At 33.1% G+C, this 20,807-nt stretch overlaps 2 protein-coding genes and 1 long non-coding RNA gene across 9 annotated transcripts; 1 reads left to right on the forward strand and 2 right to left on the reverse strand.

Moving 5' to 3' along the window:
• Positions 1 to 8,278: 8,278 nt before the first annotated feature.
• LOC146919647 (aquaporin PIP1-3-like) lies at positions 8,279 to 13,678 on the reverse strand. Of its 5 annotated transcripts, none has more exons than XM_085713074.1 (10): positions 13,567 to 13,678; positions 13,424 to 13,472; positions 12,029 to 12,918; positions 10,747 to 11,712; positions 10,558 to 10,624; positions 10,120 to 10,341; positions 9,394 to 9,889; positions 8,935 to 9,190; positions 8,666 to 8,809; positions 8,279 to 8,561 (listed from the first exon to the last, which is right to left on the reverse strand). In XM_085713074.1, the coding sequence occupies exons 8-10, from the start codon at positions 8,959 to 8,961 to the stop codon at positions 8,466 to 8,468; spliced, it is 267 nt and encodes an 88-aa protein (XP_085569200.1). In that variant the 5' UTR covers positions 8,962 to 9,190; positions 9,394 to 9,889; positions 10,120 to 10,341; positions 10,558 to 10,624; positions 10,747 to 11,712; positions 12,029 to 12,918; positions 13,424 to 13,472; positions 13,567 to 13,678; the 3' UTR covers positions 8,279 to 8,465. The 5 variants fall into 5 exon arrangements, with proteins under 5 accessions (XP_085569200.1, XP_085569203.1, XP_085569201.1 ...); XM_085713077.1 differs by having other exon boundaries at positions 12,029 to 12,122; positions 13,567 to 13,670; XM_085713075.1 differs by having other exon boundaries at positions 13,572 to 13,666.
• Positions 13,679 to 13,801: 123 nt separating this feature from the next.
• LOC146919648 (uncharacterized) lies at positions 13,802 to 17,925 on the forward strand. Of its 3 annotated transcripts, none has more exons than XM_085713073.1 (9): positions 13,802 to 14,028; positions 14,416 to 14,581; positions 14,945 to 15,220; positions 15,310 to 15,368; positions 15,506 to 15,542; positions 15,812 to 15,883; positions 16,117 to 16,267; positions 16,359 to 16,526; positions 17,345 to 17,925. In XM_085713073.1, the coding sequence occupies exons 2-9, from the start codon at positions 14,478 to 14,480 to the stop codon at positions 17,708 to 17,710; spliced, it is 1,233 nt and encodes a 410-aa protein (XP_085569199.1). In that variant the 5' UTR covers positions 13,802 to 14,028; positions 14,416 to 14,477; the 3' UTR covers positions 17,711 to 17,925. The 3 variants fall into 3 exon arrangements, with proteins under 3 accessions (XP_085569199.1, XP_085569197.1, XP_085569198.1); XM_085713071.1 differs by having other exon boundaries at positions 13,808 to 14,028; positions 14,400 to 14,581; XM_085713072.1 differs by having other exon boundaries at positions 13,808 to 14,028; positions 14,400 to 14,581; positions 16,389 to 16,526.
• A 1,005-nt stretch (positions 17,926 to 18,930) lies between these two features.
• On the reverse strand, positions 18,931 to 19,629 carry LOC146919649 (uncharacterized). Its single transcript, XR_015011568.1, has 2 exons — positions 19,543 to 19,629; positions 18,931 to 19,328 (listed from the first exon to the last, which is right to left on the reverse strand). It is a non-coding gene; the product is annotated as an uncharacterized LOC146919649 (long non-coding RNA).
• Between the last annotated feature and the right edge of the window lie 1,178 nt (positions 19,630 to 20,807).

The following is a 20,807-nucleotide window of genomic DNA, read 5'->3' on the forward strand; positions in this document are numbered from 1 at the left end:
TTTTTTGCTTCTATTTCTGGAGCGGCGCTACTGACCGCTCCCAGACCGCACCGCACCGGCTAATAGCGGCCGCTTTTGACCGCACCGGCCATCTGACATGCACCGGCATAGTTCAACGCGGAGAAGCCAAAAAAAACGCTATCTCGGGCGCGAAGCGGGCGGCGCGGCGCTATTGACAACTATGGTTCAAACTATTGTGAATTTTGTATTTGGGGAAAAATTATACTCCCTCCGTTTCAAAATGAGTGTCGTTTTAGGTGTTTACACACATATTAAAAAATGCAATGATTAAGAGAAAGAGAATGGTTATTTTACCAAATTATCCTTATTAACTATTGGTTAGTTTTAAAAGTAATACTTTGGAAGTAGTGTGCAGAGTATTAATTGGAGGGTACAATTGAAAAGAAAAAGTTATTATTGCATTGGAAACTGAAAGCGACACTCATTTTGAAACAATTTTTTTTGGCTAAAGCGACACTCATTTTGAAACGGAGGGAGTAATTGTTTTTTTTTAAGAAGGGGAAAAATTATAATTTATTTATCATTAGTAAAAAATTATTATGAATATAAATTATCAACTATGGTTTTTTTTTATGTGAATCGGTATCATTTTCATGCAAATGCAAAGATTAATCATAATAGAGTAAGTTCATAACACTATTGATATTGTTGAATAAGAGAGAAAAGAGAGACGTATGATGAAAATCGTGTGTTTGAATAGCACTACGAAATGAAAATATTATATAAAATGAATATTCTACGTAATATTCTATCCTAAGTATAATTATTTATTTAAATATCAACACTCTCCCACAAGATGGAGCATATAAGTAAAATATATTTACAACATAAATATAATTATTTACTATTTATTTAAATATCAATAAATATCGACAAATATCAAAGACTGAAATCTTAATTTTATCCTATAAATGCAAATTGGATTGAGGAAAGTAATGCATGTTTTATAATTCTTGTATGTGGTTCAACTTGTTAGAAAGAGAACGTATCAATTCCATCATTATGTTAAATGAAATAGAGATTTCATGCAAAAGGACCGTATTTGTTCATCACACGTTTCACAAATGAAATGTTTGTGCAGATGTTAACAATGCTGGGAGCTATTAACTTAGATCATCTAATTGTGCTTTAGGAACCTCATTTTAATTTGTCATCAGTTTTGCTACTTTATGCTCTTGGACGTCCTTTGTAAGGATGTTAATCCTTTTTTTCCTTTTTTTTTCTTTTCCTTTTCTCATTTAACAAAAAATAAATAAGTAAGCCACAATGGATGACAAAGCTCTCCTTTAAGAGATTGTCGTATTCCTAGAGTTTGATTTGAACTCGTACCTCTAGTAAACTGAACGAGAATTCTTACTATCTTATTCAAGTGCTCTTGAGCAACGAAGTATAACTTATAATTGAAATTACATTCAAGTTGAAAAATACGGGTCTCAAAAAGGTTTTTTGTTAATATAGTTGATAAAGCACAAACACCATAAAAATTCCCTTTTCACTCAAATAACAAAGCTTCGTAACAAGGAGGGGATAGTCTAACAAATTTAGTATCTCCAAAAAAAATCTTATAGGGTTTGGTGATCTTAGTTTTCCGTTTGCTACCAATCAGTCATCTTTGACGGAACAACAATTGTCACCGGAACCACATGATAAAGGAAGAAGTGGTGACAGTCCTAATCTGGTTAAAGGGGGTGAAAGTCTTGTCTCTCACTAAACCACAACGCAACTTTTTGTCTCAGGTGAAAGTAGTTTAAAATACGAAAAAAAATAGTATTTTGTCCACTAAATATTGTATAAGTTTCATTATCTGATTTGATAATTTAATTGATTTACACTTCCCTCATATCCATTAACATAAAAATCTTTTATCATATTTGTCAATAGAATATGATACGTTACTTGTTAAAAATCACACAAAACCAAATGTGACGTCACAAACATGAAACTTTTATGATGAAACTCGTTATATTATATTATGAAATCTGAATACAAATTTAGGTTAGCTTCAATCAGAATCACCAAAAAACATCCTCAAAATAAAAAACAAACTTGGTCTATGGGAAGGAGTAGATATTTTGTGTTTTGCAAGTTGTTTTTGTGATTTACGTTTTACTTCTAAGTTTTACGTTTTAACTAATGAAATGTTTGGGGATAAAGATGAAAGCGTTGAGTTGGGGGTGTGAAAATGAAATGTTGATGTGTTGTAAAAAAGGGTGAAACGGTAGATGGACTAAACTATGGTAAATGTTTGGGCCCTCTTTGCTATAATATATACCTCCTTAAACCAAAGTATTGCTATATACACTCCTTCATAAAAAAAAAATGGGACCCTATGACCCTGGCCGCCACACCCCCGGCCTAAGCCTAAGGTTGGCCCCGTAAAAAATTTCAAGTTAAATAAAATCAAATTAAACAAATTCAATTAAATATATAAGAAAATGGTCAGCCAGTTTTTTTTTTAGAAAAACAAATACTTTTAGACCATCCTTCAAAAAAATAATATTGTTACACTATGTGCCTTATAAAATTTTAGAGGGAGTGAAAAGATTGTTGCAACTTTGTCAAAACGCATTTTTTTTTTCCAAAATCGTTTTGTAAATGGCTTATAGTTTTTTCTTTTTATAATATTGCTTAATTGTATCTTTGTCCCTTAACTATTTTTTAGGTTACGTCTGATTTTCTAATTAGTTTTTAATCTATCCGACATCCTTAATTATATCTTTTCAGAGCTGTCTTGATGGAGGTGCAAACAGCTCTATAGATGTGAGCTTCCAAAATTTTGGAGCCCAATATTTTTTCCATGTATAAAATGCATGTAAAATATAGATATATACTAGTAGTGTTGCAACATTTGAAAAAGTAAAGAAAAATGCTCTCATCCCTTTTAAAATTGTTCATTCCCTTAATTCAGCGTGACTTAACTCATGTTCAACATTTTTCAACGTGAGTTAACTTACGCTGGCACTTTTAAGATCGGTTGAACCGACTTAAAAAGTGATTGAACCAATCATAAAAGTGTCAGTGTGAGTTAACTTCCCTTAACTCACGCTAAATTAAGGGAATGACCAATTTTAAAAGGGAGAGGAGCAATAATCGAAACTAAATGCATGGCGCAGTGGTAGAACACACGAGTGAATTCCTTATGGTCCACATCATGCCTTTCCTAAGATTTTTTTTCCAGCATGATATGTCTTGATTTGGGCCTAATTTTTTTATAGATTTTAGGTCTATATGTCCTCAGAGAATTGCTCTTCTCCCATTTAGAATTGTTTATTCCCGTAAAAAAGTCGAGCGTGAGTTAACTAACGTAGGTGTATTTTCAGTACGAGTTAATTCACATAGATGTATTTTTCAGCGCGAGTTAACTCACGTAGGACGGGAATGAGAAAAACAAATAGGAGAAGAGCAATTCTCATGTCCTCAATACACTCTCTTCTCCCTCCAATTCAGGCCAACTCTTCAACCTATTCGACTACATATTTAAAAATAAAAATACAATATAACTTTTTTTTCTTATTTATTTAGAGTACTTGTGAATTTTGGCACATACTTGCCGTATAAAATAGCAAACCTATAACAAGAAATATTATAATTATTCTCTCAAATCATAAAATAAAACAAACATTATAAAGCTTTTTTTTTGTTCTTTTAAAAAAATTGCATTTTTTTTTATTAGCAGTCTATCATTACTATGAGAGTTGGGTCTTCAATTTTACAGGGACGACCATGTCTCTGTTACTCAAGTAGGCAAATTACGTCAAAATTAAACTCGAAATATCTAAGGTGAACCAACATTACGGGTAGGGGTGGCAAAATGGACTCAACATGTCGATCCGGCCTGTTTAGCCCACTATTTTTGGCAAGCTGAGTCGAAGTTTTGAACTCATTTTTTATAGTTGGCTCGACCGGCTTAACTTGTTGAAAAAATGGGGTGGGGCGAACGGGCGGGTCCGCTTAACTCATTTTTTTAGACTTATTTTATTCTTTTAAATTTATTTTGGTTGTTTGATTTATTTTATGTTGCCGATTTGTCTTACGATGGCGGATTTTCCTTATTTTGCTATTAAGAATGATGTTGAATTCGACAATTTGTTAATTATCTTGTTTTTACCACAAATTTATTTTCTGCCTATTCTTTTATATATTTTTTATGATAAAAGCAAAATGCATTAAAAAAGGTTTTTTTTTCTAATATTTTTTTTTGTTTGGCGGGCCGGCCCGCCAACTCGTCTGCCTGCCACTAAACGGGGTGGGACTAAATTTTGGACTCGATCACCTAATTTGACTATGCTCGCCTCGTTCCGTTTTAAGCTGGTTTAAACGGGGCGGGCCTAACCGATCCGCTTTGCCATCCTTAATGATCCATCATAACATCCTTAATTATATCTTTATTACTCAAGTAGGTCCCTTCTGCCAAAACTTAACCCAAATGTCTAAGGAGAATCAGAATTGTAGATGGTCTATCAAATACATCATTATATTTTTAGGATTAAATGCTCTTTTAATCCCTTTATTTACATTTTTGTTAATTGAGTTTCCCATTTTCTAAAACCAACCTTTTGATCTTAAGAATGTCAATAATTTTTTTGGCTAAAGTGCAATTTTGACCCCCTATCTTTCAAAAAGTTGCGATTTTGGCCCCCTAAATATGAAAACTACAATTTTGGTCCCCATGTTTAGGGAAATATGCTCTTTTAACCTCCTAACTTAAGGGAAATATGTCTATTGACCCCTTATCTTTTCAAAATGTTGCGATTATGGCCCCTTATCTTTTCAAAATGACCCCTTTTTTGGACACGTGTCGCCTTCTCAGCAGTTTTCAAAGTTAGGGGGCCAAAATTGTAGTTTTCAAAGTTAGGGGGCAAAAATCGCAACTTTTTGAAAGATAAGGGGCCAAAGTTGCACTTTAGCCTAATTTTGGCCCCATCATTTTAAGTGAGTGGCTCCCTTATTGATAAAGTGTATTAATCTTGTTACATTTTAATCGTTACATATAAAACTGAACCCAACTTACGATAGTCGTGTCTTTAAAAAAAATCTTACGATAGTTTATTAAAGACCAAAGTCCAAACTAAAGTACAAAAAATATGCATATAATCCTTACATTTTAAAGTGCACCCCAACTAAATCGAGTCACACGTCAAGCAAACGAGTGAAGGAAAAGGGGAGAAAATTAGCAAAGTTTAGACGGTTGTGCCTCGTGCCACCTCAAATGAAAAGTATTATACAAAGTAGTTTTTTTTGTTCATTCCACGTTACGTATATTTTCAAGTTGGAAACTCAAAAGCCAACATGAAAAGGAAAAAAAAAAACAAGACAAGATAAACTAGCAATAGCAGAAAAGGTGGGAAGAAAAAAATACGAAAGCATATATAAGCTTAAGAAGAAAGACACACATATATAGTATAAAGTATGAAGTAAAAAAATAAAAAATAAAAAATGGTCAATTACTTGGATTAGACAAACCAACAATTTCGGCTTATGATTCGTTACTTCCATCTCTTAACATAACCATTTGTCCTTCCTTGACATTAACAAAAAAACATTAATTCCCACAAAACCATGCCACAAGCTATTCTTACCTTGCTCAATGAGTTACACGTAAATTCCCTCCCTCAAAAAGTTGCCACCATTTTTATTTTTAGACAAAACCAAATGTTGTCTTTTTTTCTTTGCTCAACTAGTTGTCAACCCGTGCTTCGCACGGGGTGGATTGCTTTTTTCGGATAATTTTGTTGACAATCACATTTGTTAACGCTTAAAAGTGAACTGATTGCGAACATAGATATTACATGCTTATAAATATAAAAAGCCATGATCCATAAGATACCAAATCCTAGATAGGTCTACCATAAAAGAAACCAAAACAGAAGTTATACAACATAAATTCTAAAGTAGTTGTGTTTGATGGATTACAAAGTTAAATTTCCAAAACGGCCCCATCATCTTCAATCCCAAAAGTAAGCACTACCTTTCATTGTTTACTGGCCGCGGATGTGTCTGACATACATCTTGGTTGGTGGATCTTCTAAATCAAAGATCAACTTGTCATCCTCTTGTAAGTTGCGGTCTCTGACAGAGTCTGACCATTCACCACCCAAAGATTTCTCGGCATTTCCCCTGCCAGCAGTTGTTACCTTGCAATTATATGTCTTGTGTGTCTCCACATCCTTTAAAGTCATCCTTAGATACTTCCTCTTGAACACTCTTCTGGATATTTGATTAGGAAAATGCTGTATGAAATCAAAAATGAAAGTGTAAATGCACATAGATGGCTTGAGCAGAAACTACTTCTTTAAGGCTGATGTTATGAGACGCTAATATATTACGCTACTATATTACAGTTATAACATCATCTAAATTTAATATAAGAGAGGATATGTGGTATGTTATCTCTTTTCAATTAATATAAATCAGAATAATAGACTATTTTTTTTTGCTATCTATCTATTTGTTATTTGTAATTCTGAAGAGATTGAAATATTTATTATTTTAGTAATTTACTTAATTTATTATCGGGTATGGGTACCCGTGGGTATGGATACAATCAAATCCGTGTCTGTGTCCATATAATAATGGATAGTCAAATACCCGTTTATTATACCCGTGGATACCCGTTTAGCTACCCGCTCAATGTCCATAACGGATTTTACCCACGGGTACCCGTGGGTATGGGTATTTTTGCCACCCCTAGCAAAGGCAGATATTAACTGCAATTTAGTACCACGTATATAAATCATTTCACATGATCTACATCAAAGGTAGATATTAACTGGAATTTAGTATCCAGTCCTTTCAGGTGAACAAACTTCTGCATCAGACAGATAGCTGAATGCCTCTCTACCTGATTTATATCATTTTGCCTTTCAGTTTCAACGTATATAAATCCTTTCACATATTTGACAAATATACTATACAAGTAGTAATTTACTTAATTTATTATCGGGTATGGGTACCCGTGGGTATGGATACAATCCAATCCGTGTCTGTGTCCATATAATAATGGGTAGTCAAATACCCGTTTATTATACCCGTGGATACCCGTTTAGCTACCCGCTCCATACTCGTGATGGATTTTACCCACGGGTACCCTTGGGCATGGGTATTTTTGCCACCCCTAGCAAAGGCAGATATTAACTGCAATTTAGTATCGAGTCCTTTCATGTGAATTATACGTACTTTTAAAAAACTTGTTTTAAAGGAGAGATGTTCAAATTACGGAATATTACTATTCTTCGTAAATTTGAGAACGAAGGTCGCATAATCCAAATATTTGTGATGCATGGTCTAAGGCATGGGGTTTAGTAACGTATTTTGTAAAAAAAATTGTTCTAAAGGAAAAATGAGTAAATTAAGGGAGATAGCCGCATTTTTTTAAGAGATTTTTGTCGTTTATAAATGTGAAAAATCAAGCAAGCATATTCCACAAACATTAGAAATGCGCATCTTTCTAAAATATTTATCAAAGCATTACAAAGCTTTAATTCATGAAAAGAGCATATATTTTGTTCATGAGAAATGTGCAAATTACGGAAAACTGATGTCCTTTCTATATGTGGAAATCAAAACCACATAATCTAAAAAATTAATTTTTTAGTTGAAATTCGAGAAACTTATCTGAATATGCAACTATCTCGGATAGTTATCAAGAGAGAAAAATAGAATAAAGGCTTTTATTTGACGCCTTAACAACATAAATTGTGTCCAAAGTCTCTTTTAAGGGGTGAAACATTGAGGTTTTTTTATTGCAACAAATGAGCAAATCAAGAGAGAAAACCAGACAAATTTTTCGCACGGGTTGAATAAAAATTTGTTCTAAAGGAAAAATGAGCAAATAAAGAGAGATAGTTGCATTTTTCTAAGAGATTGTTGTTGATTATAAATGTGAGAATTAAGTAAGCATATATTGCACAAACATTAGAAATGTGCACCTTTCTAAAATATTTATGAAAACAACATGTTAAATCAGTGGCTCCTATTAGCAGAAATCTCAAAAGCTACTGCATGATAAATTACATCAGCAAATTCATTCATCCAAGATCATTAAATCAGCAAATTCATTCATCCAAATGCACTATAAAATTAGAGTTTATTCAAATATATTAAGAGGAAAGCTCAAAAGCTACTGCAAAATACATTTTTCAAACCTTTTTTGGATTTTTTTATAGAAGAGAACTATGTGTAGTTACTATGGTGACAAAGATATTAGTTGACTATAATACATTTGATTATGCAAAACGTTATATCTGCACACTTGGAATTTTGAAAGGTTGAAATAAAGTAACAAAATTAATTAATAGTAGAAAGGAATAATCCACATTCTTCCAAGTGACCAATGAAGGAAACAATTTACACTCAAATCATGGATTAACATAAAAAGATTCAGAAGAGTGCCCCTCAATGAAAGACGACACAAAACACAAGATGATTACAAACAGATAAGAGCCTCAGATCCTTGTCTTGAAAGGAATGGCTCGGATGACAATCTGGTGATACACAGCTGCAAGAGCAGCTCCAATAAATGGTCCAACCCATAATATCCACTGCAAAATATCATCAATAATACAATATTAAATAATTATTTAATCTAAAGAACAAAAATTAGAGCCTAAATTTGTTCATAAAAATAAGGTGATAGAAAACGTACATGGTCATCCCAAGCAAAGTCCCTGTTGTTAAAGATGAGGGCAGCTCCAAGGCTCCTGGTTGGGTTAATGCATGTTCCTGTGATTGGAATGGTAGCCAAGTGGACCAAGAACACAACAAACTCAATGGGAAGAGGAGCTAAGATCTATAGTTCCCCAAAAAAGAATAACCACATTGAAATTAGAGTTAGTCAAGCATTGAGAAATTAATTCACAAATTAAAACCATCTAATACTGTATCAAACATTTTCTCAAGAGTCCTGAAATTTACTCCTCGAGCCTCTTTAGTGCCCTCCATTGTGAAGGTTTTTCCAGTCCCAGTCTGTCCATATGCAAAAATGCAAACATTGTATCCATCTAAAACTGAGGTTGCAAATGGTACATTGTCCTCGAAGATATCAGCTATAAAGAAAAAACAATAAAAAAATTGCTGCTACACGTGTGCTGACATGAGTCGCATTTGCTAGAATAAGCTTTGCAAGACCAAAATCCTAAATCTTCACAGGAGTATAGCTGAAAGTAGATACCTACATTTACAGTTAATTTGAAAATGAGAGATGACAAAATCAAAAAGAAGCAAAAGGAAATTGAGAGACAAGATAGGTCTGCATAAAGTATTCCTTAAATCTGTGTTAAACTATAATCTGTGTTAAACTATGTTCTACATTGCGTTCGCCAATCAAAGTAATTGTAGACTACTGTGACCTCCACCAATCAAAAATTCATTTACCTATAAGAGTTTGTGAAAGGCTATTATTCTCAAGGTAATTGTAGACTAATATCCTGCTATTTCTTTCAACACAACAACCATACAACTTAACCAAATTTTCATGCTCTACTTCAGAGATCACATTAATCTCTGTCAAGTACTCTTTCACCCCTTGTTTTGATTCAGTTGAAAGAACCTTTATAGCAGCAAGTTTTCCATTTTTCAGTCATCCCTAATCATCCCTAATCAGTCATCCCTAATCCAAATCCAAATATGTGACTTCTTTGTACTCATCAATAAGTGGAACCAAATATTTTCCATTTTTCTATAAAGAAGTCACATAGCATCAATTATATACCAGTAAGTGGAACCAAAATCCAAATCCAGAGCCAGATAATATAATTTGTTGTCCTGAATTCGTATTCTGCTCACAAACTTCTGAAAATTGTGATGCTTTCCTGTCCTCAACGTAGTCTCTTATTGTACACAAGTTTGATGGCAGATCTTCAAAAATGACCTGAAACAAAGAACTTATAACATTTCAGCAATTTAAATGTGGATCGATTTACCCTCAAAAGATTGTATCCAATACCAACAAAAACAATTATTCACTCTTTCTTTTTTAAAAAGGAGATATGGCTAAATGTGTCTTGCTTCAACTTATATGGGCCAAACATTTTGAGTGAAAACAATATGAAATACTAAAGTTGATGATATTGATCAAACAAATCAAATTTATAGACAAACCTCTTCCATGATAGTTTCGGAAAGTAACGTATCTCTGCACATGTCCACAGAGTACCTTAGCAGTGTGTGATGATTTCCTAGTTGCTCAAAAGTCCATTTTCCATGGAATGAGTCGAAGTCACCTTCAGCCTGTTCAAAACTGATCTCTTGTTCTAGCTATTCACACAAACCTAACACAACACGAGCATGAAGCACCATATAAAGCAGGCCTTTACACCCTTCCTGCATATTGATTTAACCAACAAATTACATCAATCATACACAAGTTCAAACTTTTATCGGCGATTGTGCTTAGGAGATACATGTATGTATTTACTAATGGTGGATTTTGATGGTAAAACAATTTCTAGCAAGCATAATACAGTGGCAGGAAAATGTACAGTTAATAGTTAAGATTCTCTTGTTTTAACTCTGGTTTATTTTCAGATTGGTCCGTACCTGAAGAATGTGGACTTTATGGTTATCTCGTGATAAAATCTTACTGATTGCTAAATTTGGAACTATCCTGCAACAAATGTTTTTTTGTAGATTGGAGTTAAGTAAAAAAAATGAAAAATAAGACCTAGAAATCCTTTACAGCATGCTCTTTAATATCTCTAGTGTAAAAAGGAAACACGCATTACTTACTCAAGAAGAGTCTCATACGAAGACATAACATTTCATACATCATGAATAGGAGCTTCGACTGTTATGCTTGCAACGACATCCCATTCTAAGAATTAAGGCAACCTAATAAACAATTAAGTATAGATAAGTTACCAAAAGTCCATCAAATCTGCGGAGATGAACTTCATCTACAACACAGGGCTTGTCAAGGCTACAAACTTTTCCAAATATACCCCAATTGCTATTTAACTCACTGGAAGACGCAGACAATGAACCCGAAATTGAAGTGTCCAAACCTTCTTTATCCTGACCAGGTGCCAATTTTTCGGTTTCACATAACGAACCATTTATCTTTTTGACAGAAGATCTATTAACAACCAAAGAAGTTTTATAATACTTTTGAATAGAAGCTAATCATTACCTTTAGAGCTATAATATCATACTCAAGGTTGATCAAAGAAGTATTAAAAATACAATTACACAAAGGTATATTATCGCCCCAAGTTTTTGCCAAATAAAACATATTAGCAACTGTGCAAATGCAATTGAGACATTGTTAAAAAAAATTCAATGCATTGAAGTACATATATCAGGCTAAAGTTCTCCAAATTGATTAAGAATCTCAAAAAAGATGCTAGCAACGTAAAATGTTTTTGCTATAGTCCTGCAAAAGAGAAATACTAACGCATGATAACAGATACTACCATGTCGAATTGAAACCGCCAGGTTTTCAACTACAGTTATGGTTAATATTTATTAACATCTAAACCCTATCCAAGCAGCAAAATATACCTCCATTTGTCTTCCGCTTTCATCCCTGGCAACAAATTTTAGCCTAGCTTCTTCTAAAGTTTCAATAACATCCGGATTGTTGCAAATGCACAAATTTAGGGTTGCAAAATTCAAACTTAACTTTACTAAAGCCGATGTTTTGCGTATTTCAGCAGGTGTTCCTGCTCTAGTACCACAAGCTTTAAGAAATTTGACCTGCAAAATGAGTAACTTAGAAATACTTAGAAAACAATACTGTGTTGCATAGATACAACCTCAAGCAATGCAAACAAAACAGCATATATAAGTTGAGGATAGCTTTTCCTAATAAAACATGACACAATAGTAATGACTTCTAACATTTCAAAATTGGAGAAAAGAAAGCTAAGTGAGGGTCCTAGATTGGTCATTATTCGATTGTTTTCATTTGAATCTTGTAAGGTATAGAAAATAACTTTGAATTGCTCTCATAAATGCAACTCTAAGAAATTATATATACCAAAACTCACATGATATATACCAAAATTCACACCTGTCCATTCACAACTCAGAGAAAATTTCTTCTATAATGATTTCTCTGAATAACTCAGCTTATCCGCAGTGTTGAATAGTAGCAGGGCAGCAGCCTGTAGAAGAGAATTTTCGAATATTACAGTGTCACAATAATTAGCATAACAGCATGACAGAAGAGATATATAACTCACCGTATTAAAGTTGAAGTCAGTGATTTATACTCACCGTATTCTAAGAACACAGACACACGCCAAACCACACATATTGACTATCATCAAATTTCCAAATTAACAATGTTTAGACAACACAATCAACTAACAGAGTCACAAATCAAGAAATCAAATCCACCAAATCAAAAGACATAATTGAATCCACACAAAGGAGAGATATATAACTCAATACCTTGCAATGGAACCCCAAATGCAATAGTCTTAAACCTACAGAGCTTTATAAGCAACATATGAGATCAGTACCTTTGCATAATCAACGAAACAAACCAATAAACACAATCACCAAACAACAAAGACAAAAACAGAAATTTTCAAAACATGAACCAACAAACAAAAGAGCAAACCGGAATCACCCAAAAACAGACCAACACCTCAAAATCTAACCCTAAAATAATAAGAACAACTCTCCAAAAACATGCAACCAGAATCAAGGAAAAACCAATCCTCTAACATTCAATCAAACACCCCAATCACAGAAAAGAATAAGAAAAACGCATAAAGGAATTTAATTAAAGGAAAAAAACAAAACTCTAACATGCAATCTGATGGGAAAAAAATAAAATACCGTTGTGATGAGAAGAACTTATCAGAGAAGATGATCATGGTGGCGGTTGGTGTAGATGAATGCATCAGCCATCAATCAAATTAAATATCCCTGTTTAATTTAGCAAAAATCTCCCTGTTTTCAAAAAGAAAAATTACAATGCTCATCTTTAACATCAATTGATCACAAACACTTATTCAAATGGCTTATAATCTATTTATTTGCAACTTAATCACAACTTATTGCTTTTCTCTAAAAAATTTCCAATTATCTCGAACACTTACTTTCACCCAAATTTTGTATCAAACACTATCATTATCACAAAATAGCTTAATCACAGCTTATTACTTTTGTCTCAAGATTTTCCAACTGTGTCAAACACAGACCCAAAAACATATAAACATAGAACAGAACCAAAGCACAAAACAGCAACAAAACACAGAAACAGAACAAAATCAAAGCACAATAAAAAAAATCTAACAAATAAACAACATGCAAAGTGATAAAAAACAAAACAAAAACATTTAAATCTGATAGCAAACAAACCTGAAAAAGAAAATCAAAACCAAACCTAGAACAAAAACAAAGGACACAAAAAGCAACAAAACACAAACATGCAACAAAATCAAACAACTCAAACCTTAAAACAGCAAGGAACCGGACCAAAAGCTGCTACCTTCTAAATAAACCTGAACAAAAAGATGAAAACCAACATTAGAATAGAACCAAACCACAAAAGAAGCAAAAAAACACAAACATGCAAGCCGATTAAACAACAAAAACCTTACAACCACATACAACCGGACCAGAAGCTTCAATGGGAGAAAAAAAGGAACCGGACAGAAGACATGAGGAAATAGGAGGAAGTAGTTGTGGGAATGAAATAGTGGGAAGCACAATTGAATCATACCGACCCACATATATAGGGGAAGACACCATGATTTACTAATTTACCAAACTGCCCCCACAGGGGCAAAATTGGAAAAAAAACGGACAAGCATTTTCCTATATAGTTTAGTTGATAACCACAAAACAACATACTCTGCCATGCTCAACTCACCCAACTGCCGTTTGCTGTTTCTTTTGTTTCTCTTGTTCTTGATTTCAGTTCCATCTTTTCAACACAAATGTTTAGCTTCGGCTGAGTCTTCTGTTCATGGAAAGACCTTCAAGAGACCTGATCCTTTGCGGCATTTCAAAGACTACAATGGAGAGTTTGATGTTCGAAACAAACATTACTTAGCCGTGAGTTACTTTCCAAATTCAATTCTCTATGTTTGAAGTATTACTCTCTACGTCCCACAATAACTGTCGCATTTGCATGTTTCATACCGATTAATACAAAAAATTATAAATAATTTCTAAACATGTTTCTCATATTTTCTTTCTACTACATGATCTTTTAGACGATCAAATTATGTTATATTAGTTACAATTGCAAAAGAGTGGTACATTTTATAAATGATAATTCTTTAATAGATTAATACATAAAATGCACTATATGTTAATGGAATGGATTTGATCTATTAAGACAAGACAATAGACAATAATTTTGTGGAGGCATATAGAATTGAAAAATTGAGATTGATTGAGTATTGGTTTCTGATCCTTTTCAGTCTGCGGCATTTACAGGAGTTCATGGATATGCATTTGCTGGAGTTTGGTTGTTTTTTGGGGTGGCTTTGGGCATTTTCATGATAGTAAGGTGTTTATGTGGTGGGTCTCTTTCATTACCATGCTTGGATCATTACTATCTCCACATTTTCGTCCTCCTTCTCTTGCTCACATCTCTTGCCATGTAAGTTTTCATTTTCCTACACTACATTTTTTCATGCATTGTATGCTATGAAGCTCATACAAACACAAACGTTGGACACAATACTTACTGACACGTCAATACCAATAATAATATAAAAAATAAAAGTAATTAATGTAACTACATCGACATGTGACTGACACCAGACTTGCCTTCAATATAAAGTATCGGTGCTATATTGATTTGAAGTGTAAGCACTTACAAATTTAATGTATAAGTTGCTCTTATAATTAAAAATAGCATCAAGTAAACTTCATGGTAGATAATAGATATGTATGAAATGTTGTAAAAGTCTCAATGTCATTGGATGAAAATGAAATTGAAGCAATTATGTATATATAACAGAGTTGCCTCAAGTTTTGTACTTGCCACAAGTCAGAAGACCATAAGGAGGACAGAAAAACTGAAAGACACCGTGGTTGGTATAGGAGAAGAAGCTCTTGGGGCCATAAACAGAGTAATGAGAACAACTAAACAGATGCAGTATCTTCTTCTTCCTTATAATCCACAAATATGCGCGAGTTTGAATTCCACTACCGATGATCTCAGAACAAACTCGCGTGTGATTCGTCGTTTTATCGACAAAAGTGAACAATCATTCAACAAAGCCATTGATACTTTGTATGCATTAAACTTGATTTCCCTTTAAATAAACTAATTGTGTTTCTTGCTTTTTAATTTATTGATTTGATGCTCTTAATGTGTCTTAGGCATACAGCACATATAGTTGTTCTAACGGTCAACTTAGTAACACTAGTTGCAGCACTAGGTAAGCATATATTAATCCAATAGAACTATAGAAACTTTACCATTATTAATATTTGGTTAATTTCCTTACACAATTAGTGAAATTAAAACCATTTATTTGATTTAACTAATGGTTTTGTTACTTTGTTGTTGAGTCAGTTCTAATGCTACTGCATTGGCGTCCTGGATTCATAATGTAAGATAAAATGCTATTTTTTAAGTTCTTTTATTTCCAAAAAAGAAAAAGAATACTACCACTCTATCTTCTCGGGAATGAAATATAAGTAAAAATGATTTAAAAAGTCAAATGTATTGGGTCTAAATTTTTTGACCAGATACATTTGACTTTTTGAATATTTTTTCATATGTTTCATTTGAGGGTTATTAAATAATAAAAGTTGGTGATTTTTTTTTCTTCTGATTTTGTTATGATTAATTTATATTTTGAAATTTGTTTAATTTCAGCCTAATTCTGTGCCTTTGGATCCTAACAAGCCTTTGCTGGTTCTTGACTGGTTTTGATTATTTCCTTCACACGTGAGTAAACAAACTCAAATGATCGATTATATTTGCAACATATTTCATCCGGACATTATTATAAACAAAAATTCATTTTTCAGATTTTTTCACTGATGTGTAGTTGGTCTATACCATAAACAAGATGACTAAATGCGTTGAATGAATCTAAAAAAGAAAAAAATTGCTTATAACAGTGACTGTCGTAACGATTAGATTGTAGTAATCAAACTCTCTTTTCATTGTGGATGCAGTTTTGCAAATGATGCCTGCTCTGCCTTTGAGGACTTTGAGAAAAACCCACAGAACAGTAGTTTGGGTTCGATGTTACCATGCATTAATGACTCATTCTCCGGAAAATTGATAGCTCAAATTGGCAGCACCATCCACACTTTCATTGTTGAGGTACAAAATTTTATTGTCATTCACTTAATCACAAAGAAATGCATACAAATTGTTTGATAGTTTCTGATATAATGGTTTCTTTGTGTCTCAGTTGAATTCTGACGTGTCACTCATGTATCAGCTGCTAGGAATAGGCGAAGAAAATGAAGTATTAATTGGAGTCGTGAAAATTTGTAACCCTTTCTCAGGGCCACCAAACTACACCTACATTCCACGCAATTGCCCTCGTGACGCCATTCGGATTGGAGATTTACCAAAAGTAAGTCACGAAACTCTCTCACTTAATGAATACCCTTTTAAAATTCGACTTTTTTCATAGGCTTAAGTCATAACTACGGTCTACTAGTGCTTTTCTTGAGAGTTAAGTTACGTAAAGGGCGGCCTATAGACTTTATTAAGGTTCACCATTGAATACCAATAGACGAGTGAAGCTGCCAAAGAGGAAATGTCTACCATCGTCCACCAGATCAGTGTAAAGAGAGTGAAAGTCGTTGTGATCATCGGTTCTTAAAGGAGTGGCAATGTTATGAGTTACATGTCGAGTAGAAAAGAAAGTTCAGTGTGATACTTAAACTAGGGCGTTCTCTCGTCTAATAGACTAATTTTTTTGGTTGAACTCTCCTCATAAACTATAAGTCATAACAAATTCACAAGTAATATACCAATATAGGGTGCGTTTGTTTCAACTCTAAAAAAAATAGATTTTATGTTAAAAAAATGTAGAGATTTTTTTTAGAGATTTCAAAAAAAAAATCTAAAGTTATTTTTGTTTGCCTACTACCCATAAAAATCCATTTTAAAAAAAAAGAGTTTTAACTTGTACATGTGTTACCTCCTTCTTGTTGAAAATAAATAAATTTTGAGAAAAGCTAATCCTTATAGCTTTTCATTTTAGGATCAAAATAGATTTTTTTGATAAAATGATTTTTCTAAAAATTCTAAACAAACACTTAAATGAAAAATAGATTTTTTTTTGAAAAAAATCTTAAACAAACGGGACCATAATTTAATTTAATCCCAAATTTTATTTGAAATGCAAGTATATAGATATTTGACTCATGTATTTATACGTTATAGGTTCTTGTAAGGTACACATGCCACCAAGATGATACAAAAGAGGAATGCAGAAGAAATGGGAGATTTCTTCCACAGACCTCATACAACATGGCTCATGCATATAGTAGATCAATCCAGGACATGCTTGATATATATCCAGACTTGCAAAAACTATCAAAATGTGCCATTGTGAAGAACAAAGCTGCTGAAATTGTGTTGCATCAATGCAAACCAATAAGAAAATCAACTAAATTATTGTGGGCATCTATGATGTCTCTTTCCATTATTATGGTAGTCTTGGTATTCACCTGGGTGGTAGAGACTCTTCGATGCTGGGATAAACCCCTTTCAACGAATACATGTTTTAGGACTCACACATCTAGATAGAAAATTTTATTTGTAAAGAAATTTTAAGGCACAAAATTAAAGGAAACGATAGTAATTGGATAAGGGTGTGATACATTTTTTGGGGTTAGTTTTTTCATTTCTCAAGTATAGCAAATAACTCCATGCATGTCGTAAGACAATTGGTTGGCGAATAATATGTAAAAATTTCAAATATTTGTTTTTAAGTGTGAATATATATTACATGTTTGTGGGGATGTATTTACTTTTAATAATGGAAATAATACAACAAACAAGAAAATGAAAAAAAAAAAAAAAAGAGATGCATTTTTTGGACAAACACTACGAGAATTTTGTTCACCCAAACTATGAAATTTATAGTCAAACAACAGGAGCATAGAGATGCATTTTTTGACACCTTGTTCAACCTTTAACGTGGTTTGAGAGTCGGATTTACCTATAACACTTGGGAACAAAAATGATATCTTAACACAAAAAGCAAATATCAAACATCGTACATAAAATATGGTCAGATTCACTTTTTCGATTTTTTTTTTTATATCTTTTTTTCCTTCCTCGGGACCATTCACACAATGAATGCTACGGCCTACATGTATTTTACGATGTTGCTTTTTTATGTCGATTCTGGTTGTCAACATAACACAACTCATTTGTGTAACTATGGTCAAAGCTAGCTTGAAACTGTATGTAACGGTTTGAAGTTCTGCATTAATATTACATCAATGCTATATGGAATGAAAGTTCATTTCCACGAGTTGCTTGAGTGCGCGCGCAATATGCTTCTCTCACATGTTACTCTGGTACAATAGTGATAATGAATATTTTTAAAATCAAAATAAAGAAAAACTCAAAATTAATTGATAAAAATTATCAAGAATGCTCATTATACTCTTTTCTCTCTCATTATGCTCGCACCTTATTCGGTTTAAGGGGTGAATTTCTAACCACTGAACAGCTTAAAAAGAGATTAACCTCAAATTCTAAAAGAGCATGAGGGAGGAAAAAACACTTAACCATATTGTTTTAATAGATATTGAACTACATTTACAAAGATACACAGTCATTATGCTATGCTTGAACTCACGGAAAATCTTCAAGGTAGTGATTATATGCGGTCTTCAATCTAGTAGTTGTTACCACAACAATGTTTTTGATTGTGGAATATACAACAAAAATATTACAGAACGATTTTTTAATTAAAAAAATAGTTAAGGACTTTGTTGCATCAAACAAGAAAGATAAACCAAATTTTAAAATAGTTTTATTTATCTTTTTGAATACATAATAAAATGTAGTCCTTCCTTATTCATCTCACACATACATATATGACACTCACTTATCAATTAGTATATTCCTGGGGTGTCTGGTGGTGGGTTTATTACTGGGATGCCTGGTGGTGGGTATATTACTGGAGAGTCTGGTGGCGGCGGAGGTGGTGGTGGAACTAGAAAACATGCTCCACAATAAGTTTGTTTAACACATTTGGGAACGACAATAACACCGATAAGACATCTACAACAATATATGCAGTCTAAATCTATTTTGCAGGAGTTAGGACAATTTTCCTGACAAATTGTATCTTTTTGAGCAAATACAAAATTATCGTGGATTCCTTCTGCTTCAGATTCTACATGCATACCTGCGCTCACAAACAATGTTTTTTTTTTGGTGTACGCTCACAAACAATGTAAACACACAAGAATAAATTTATGTATGTAATATGTTAAATAAAGATTTGAAGGGTTATTTCGTTGAAGTAAACAAATCACAATGCCATACATAAAAAATTCTCAGTTTTATAAGTAATTGTAAACCAATTGTTAAAAAGATAAGAAAAGAAAAAGATCTTAAACCTGATACAATGATGGAAAAAATCATCAAGAATGCCAAGTTGAGAGCGTAATTCCATTTGGTGCCCATTTTGTTCATAAAATGTATATAAAAAAAACATGCTTATATAGGATACAGGTGAAATCACATTGTCCAATAACAATTTTTTATTGATAAATAAAAATAAAAATATAATATCTATGCTGTATTCACTTTCCAAATTCAATGTTTGAAACAAACACTACTTAGCCGGGAATGGGATTTCTCCACTCGTAAATGAGTGACGCAATGATAATGTTAGTCGTCCAATCAAAATAAATGTCAAAATATTTTATTGTGTAAAACTAAGTTTAAATCTGAATTTTTCGATTACAAATCAACGGACAAGGTTTGTTACAGTTTGTGCGTGTAAATTCTATAACAATGAATCGAGGTTGTCCACTTAGTTGCGAGTCACTTTTCAGTTTCGACGGAGTGAGTGATAACGCAATCTGCAGATTGAGAAAGAGAGTGATATTTTTTTAAAGGGAAACTGTTTTTTATATAATATTATTAATTAATTATAAAATGAAAATCCTTAGGTCGGGCGGTCAACAAACCGATTTAACCAAATGACTTTTTAAGTCAGCTGGTCAACCTATCAACTTAAGGAATTTAGCATAAATTTTTTCTTTTCATTATTCTATCAACCTTAAGTCAGGTAAGCTTATAACCGACTTAAGAAAGTTTGAAAGAATTGCAAAACTACCTTCGCGTCACCTGTTAAGTCGGATGGCAGAGCGAACCGACTTAAGCATGATTCTAAAACGTACTTTGTGTACTAGTGATAATTTCTAAACAACTTCTTCAGTCTTCATACTTTCTATTACATCATAACTTAGACTATAAGTTATATGTTTTTTTTCAAGCAAGACTATCAAGTTATATGTTGATTGCAATTGCATAAGAGTGACACATTTTATGAACAATCTGAAATCAATCACGAAGACTGATACGAATATTAAGGCAATACTGATGCGTTGGAGGCAAACCCGAATTCTCAAAACCTGTAAATTTCAACATATCTGAAGCAATCAGGGAATCTAAGAAAAGAGAACATCCACCATCAACGACAATAACCGTTTGAAATGAACCAATCTGTCCACCCGCAAGGAGGGTGACAGATCTGAAACACCCAGTCTCAAGGTCCACCTCACAAACGCAACCAACCAAGTTGATAGGAGCGTTCCGCCTCAATCTCAAGCACCCAAACGAAAATAGCTTCAAACAGAGGCATGACGAGGAGCCC

This window comes from Medicago sativa, chromosome 5 (assembly GCF_051527215.1).
Source record: "Medicago sativa cultivar Bolivia chromosome 5, Bolivia_mono, whole genome shotgun sequence".
Classification (NCBI taxonomy): Eukaryota; Viridiplantae; Streptophyta; class Magnoliopsida; order Fabales; family Fabaceae; genus Medicago; species Medicago sativa.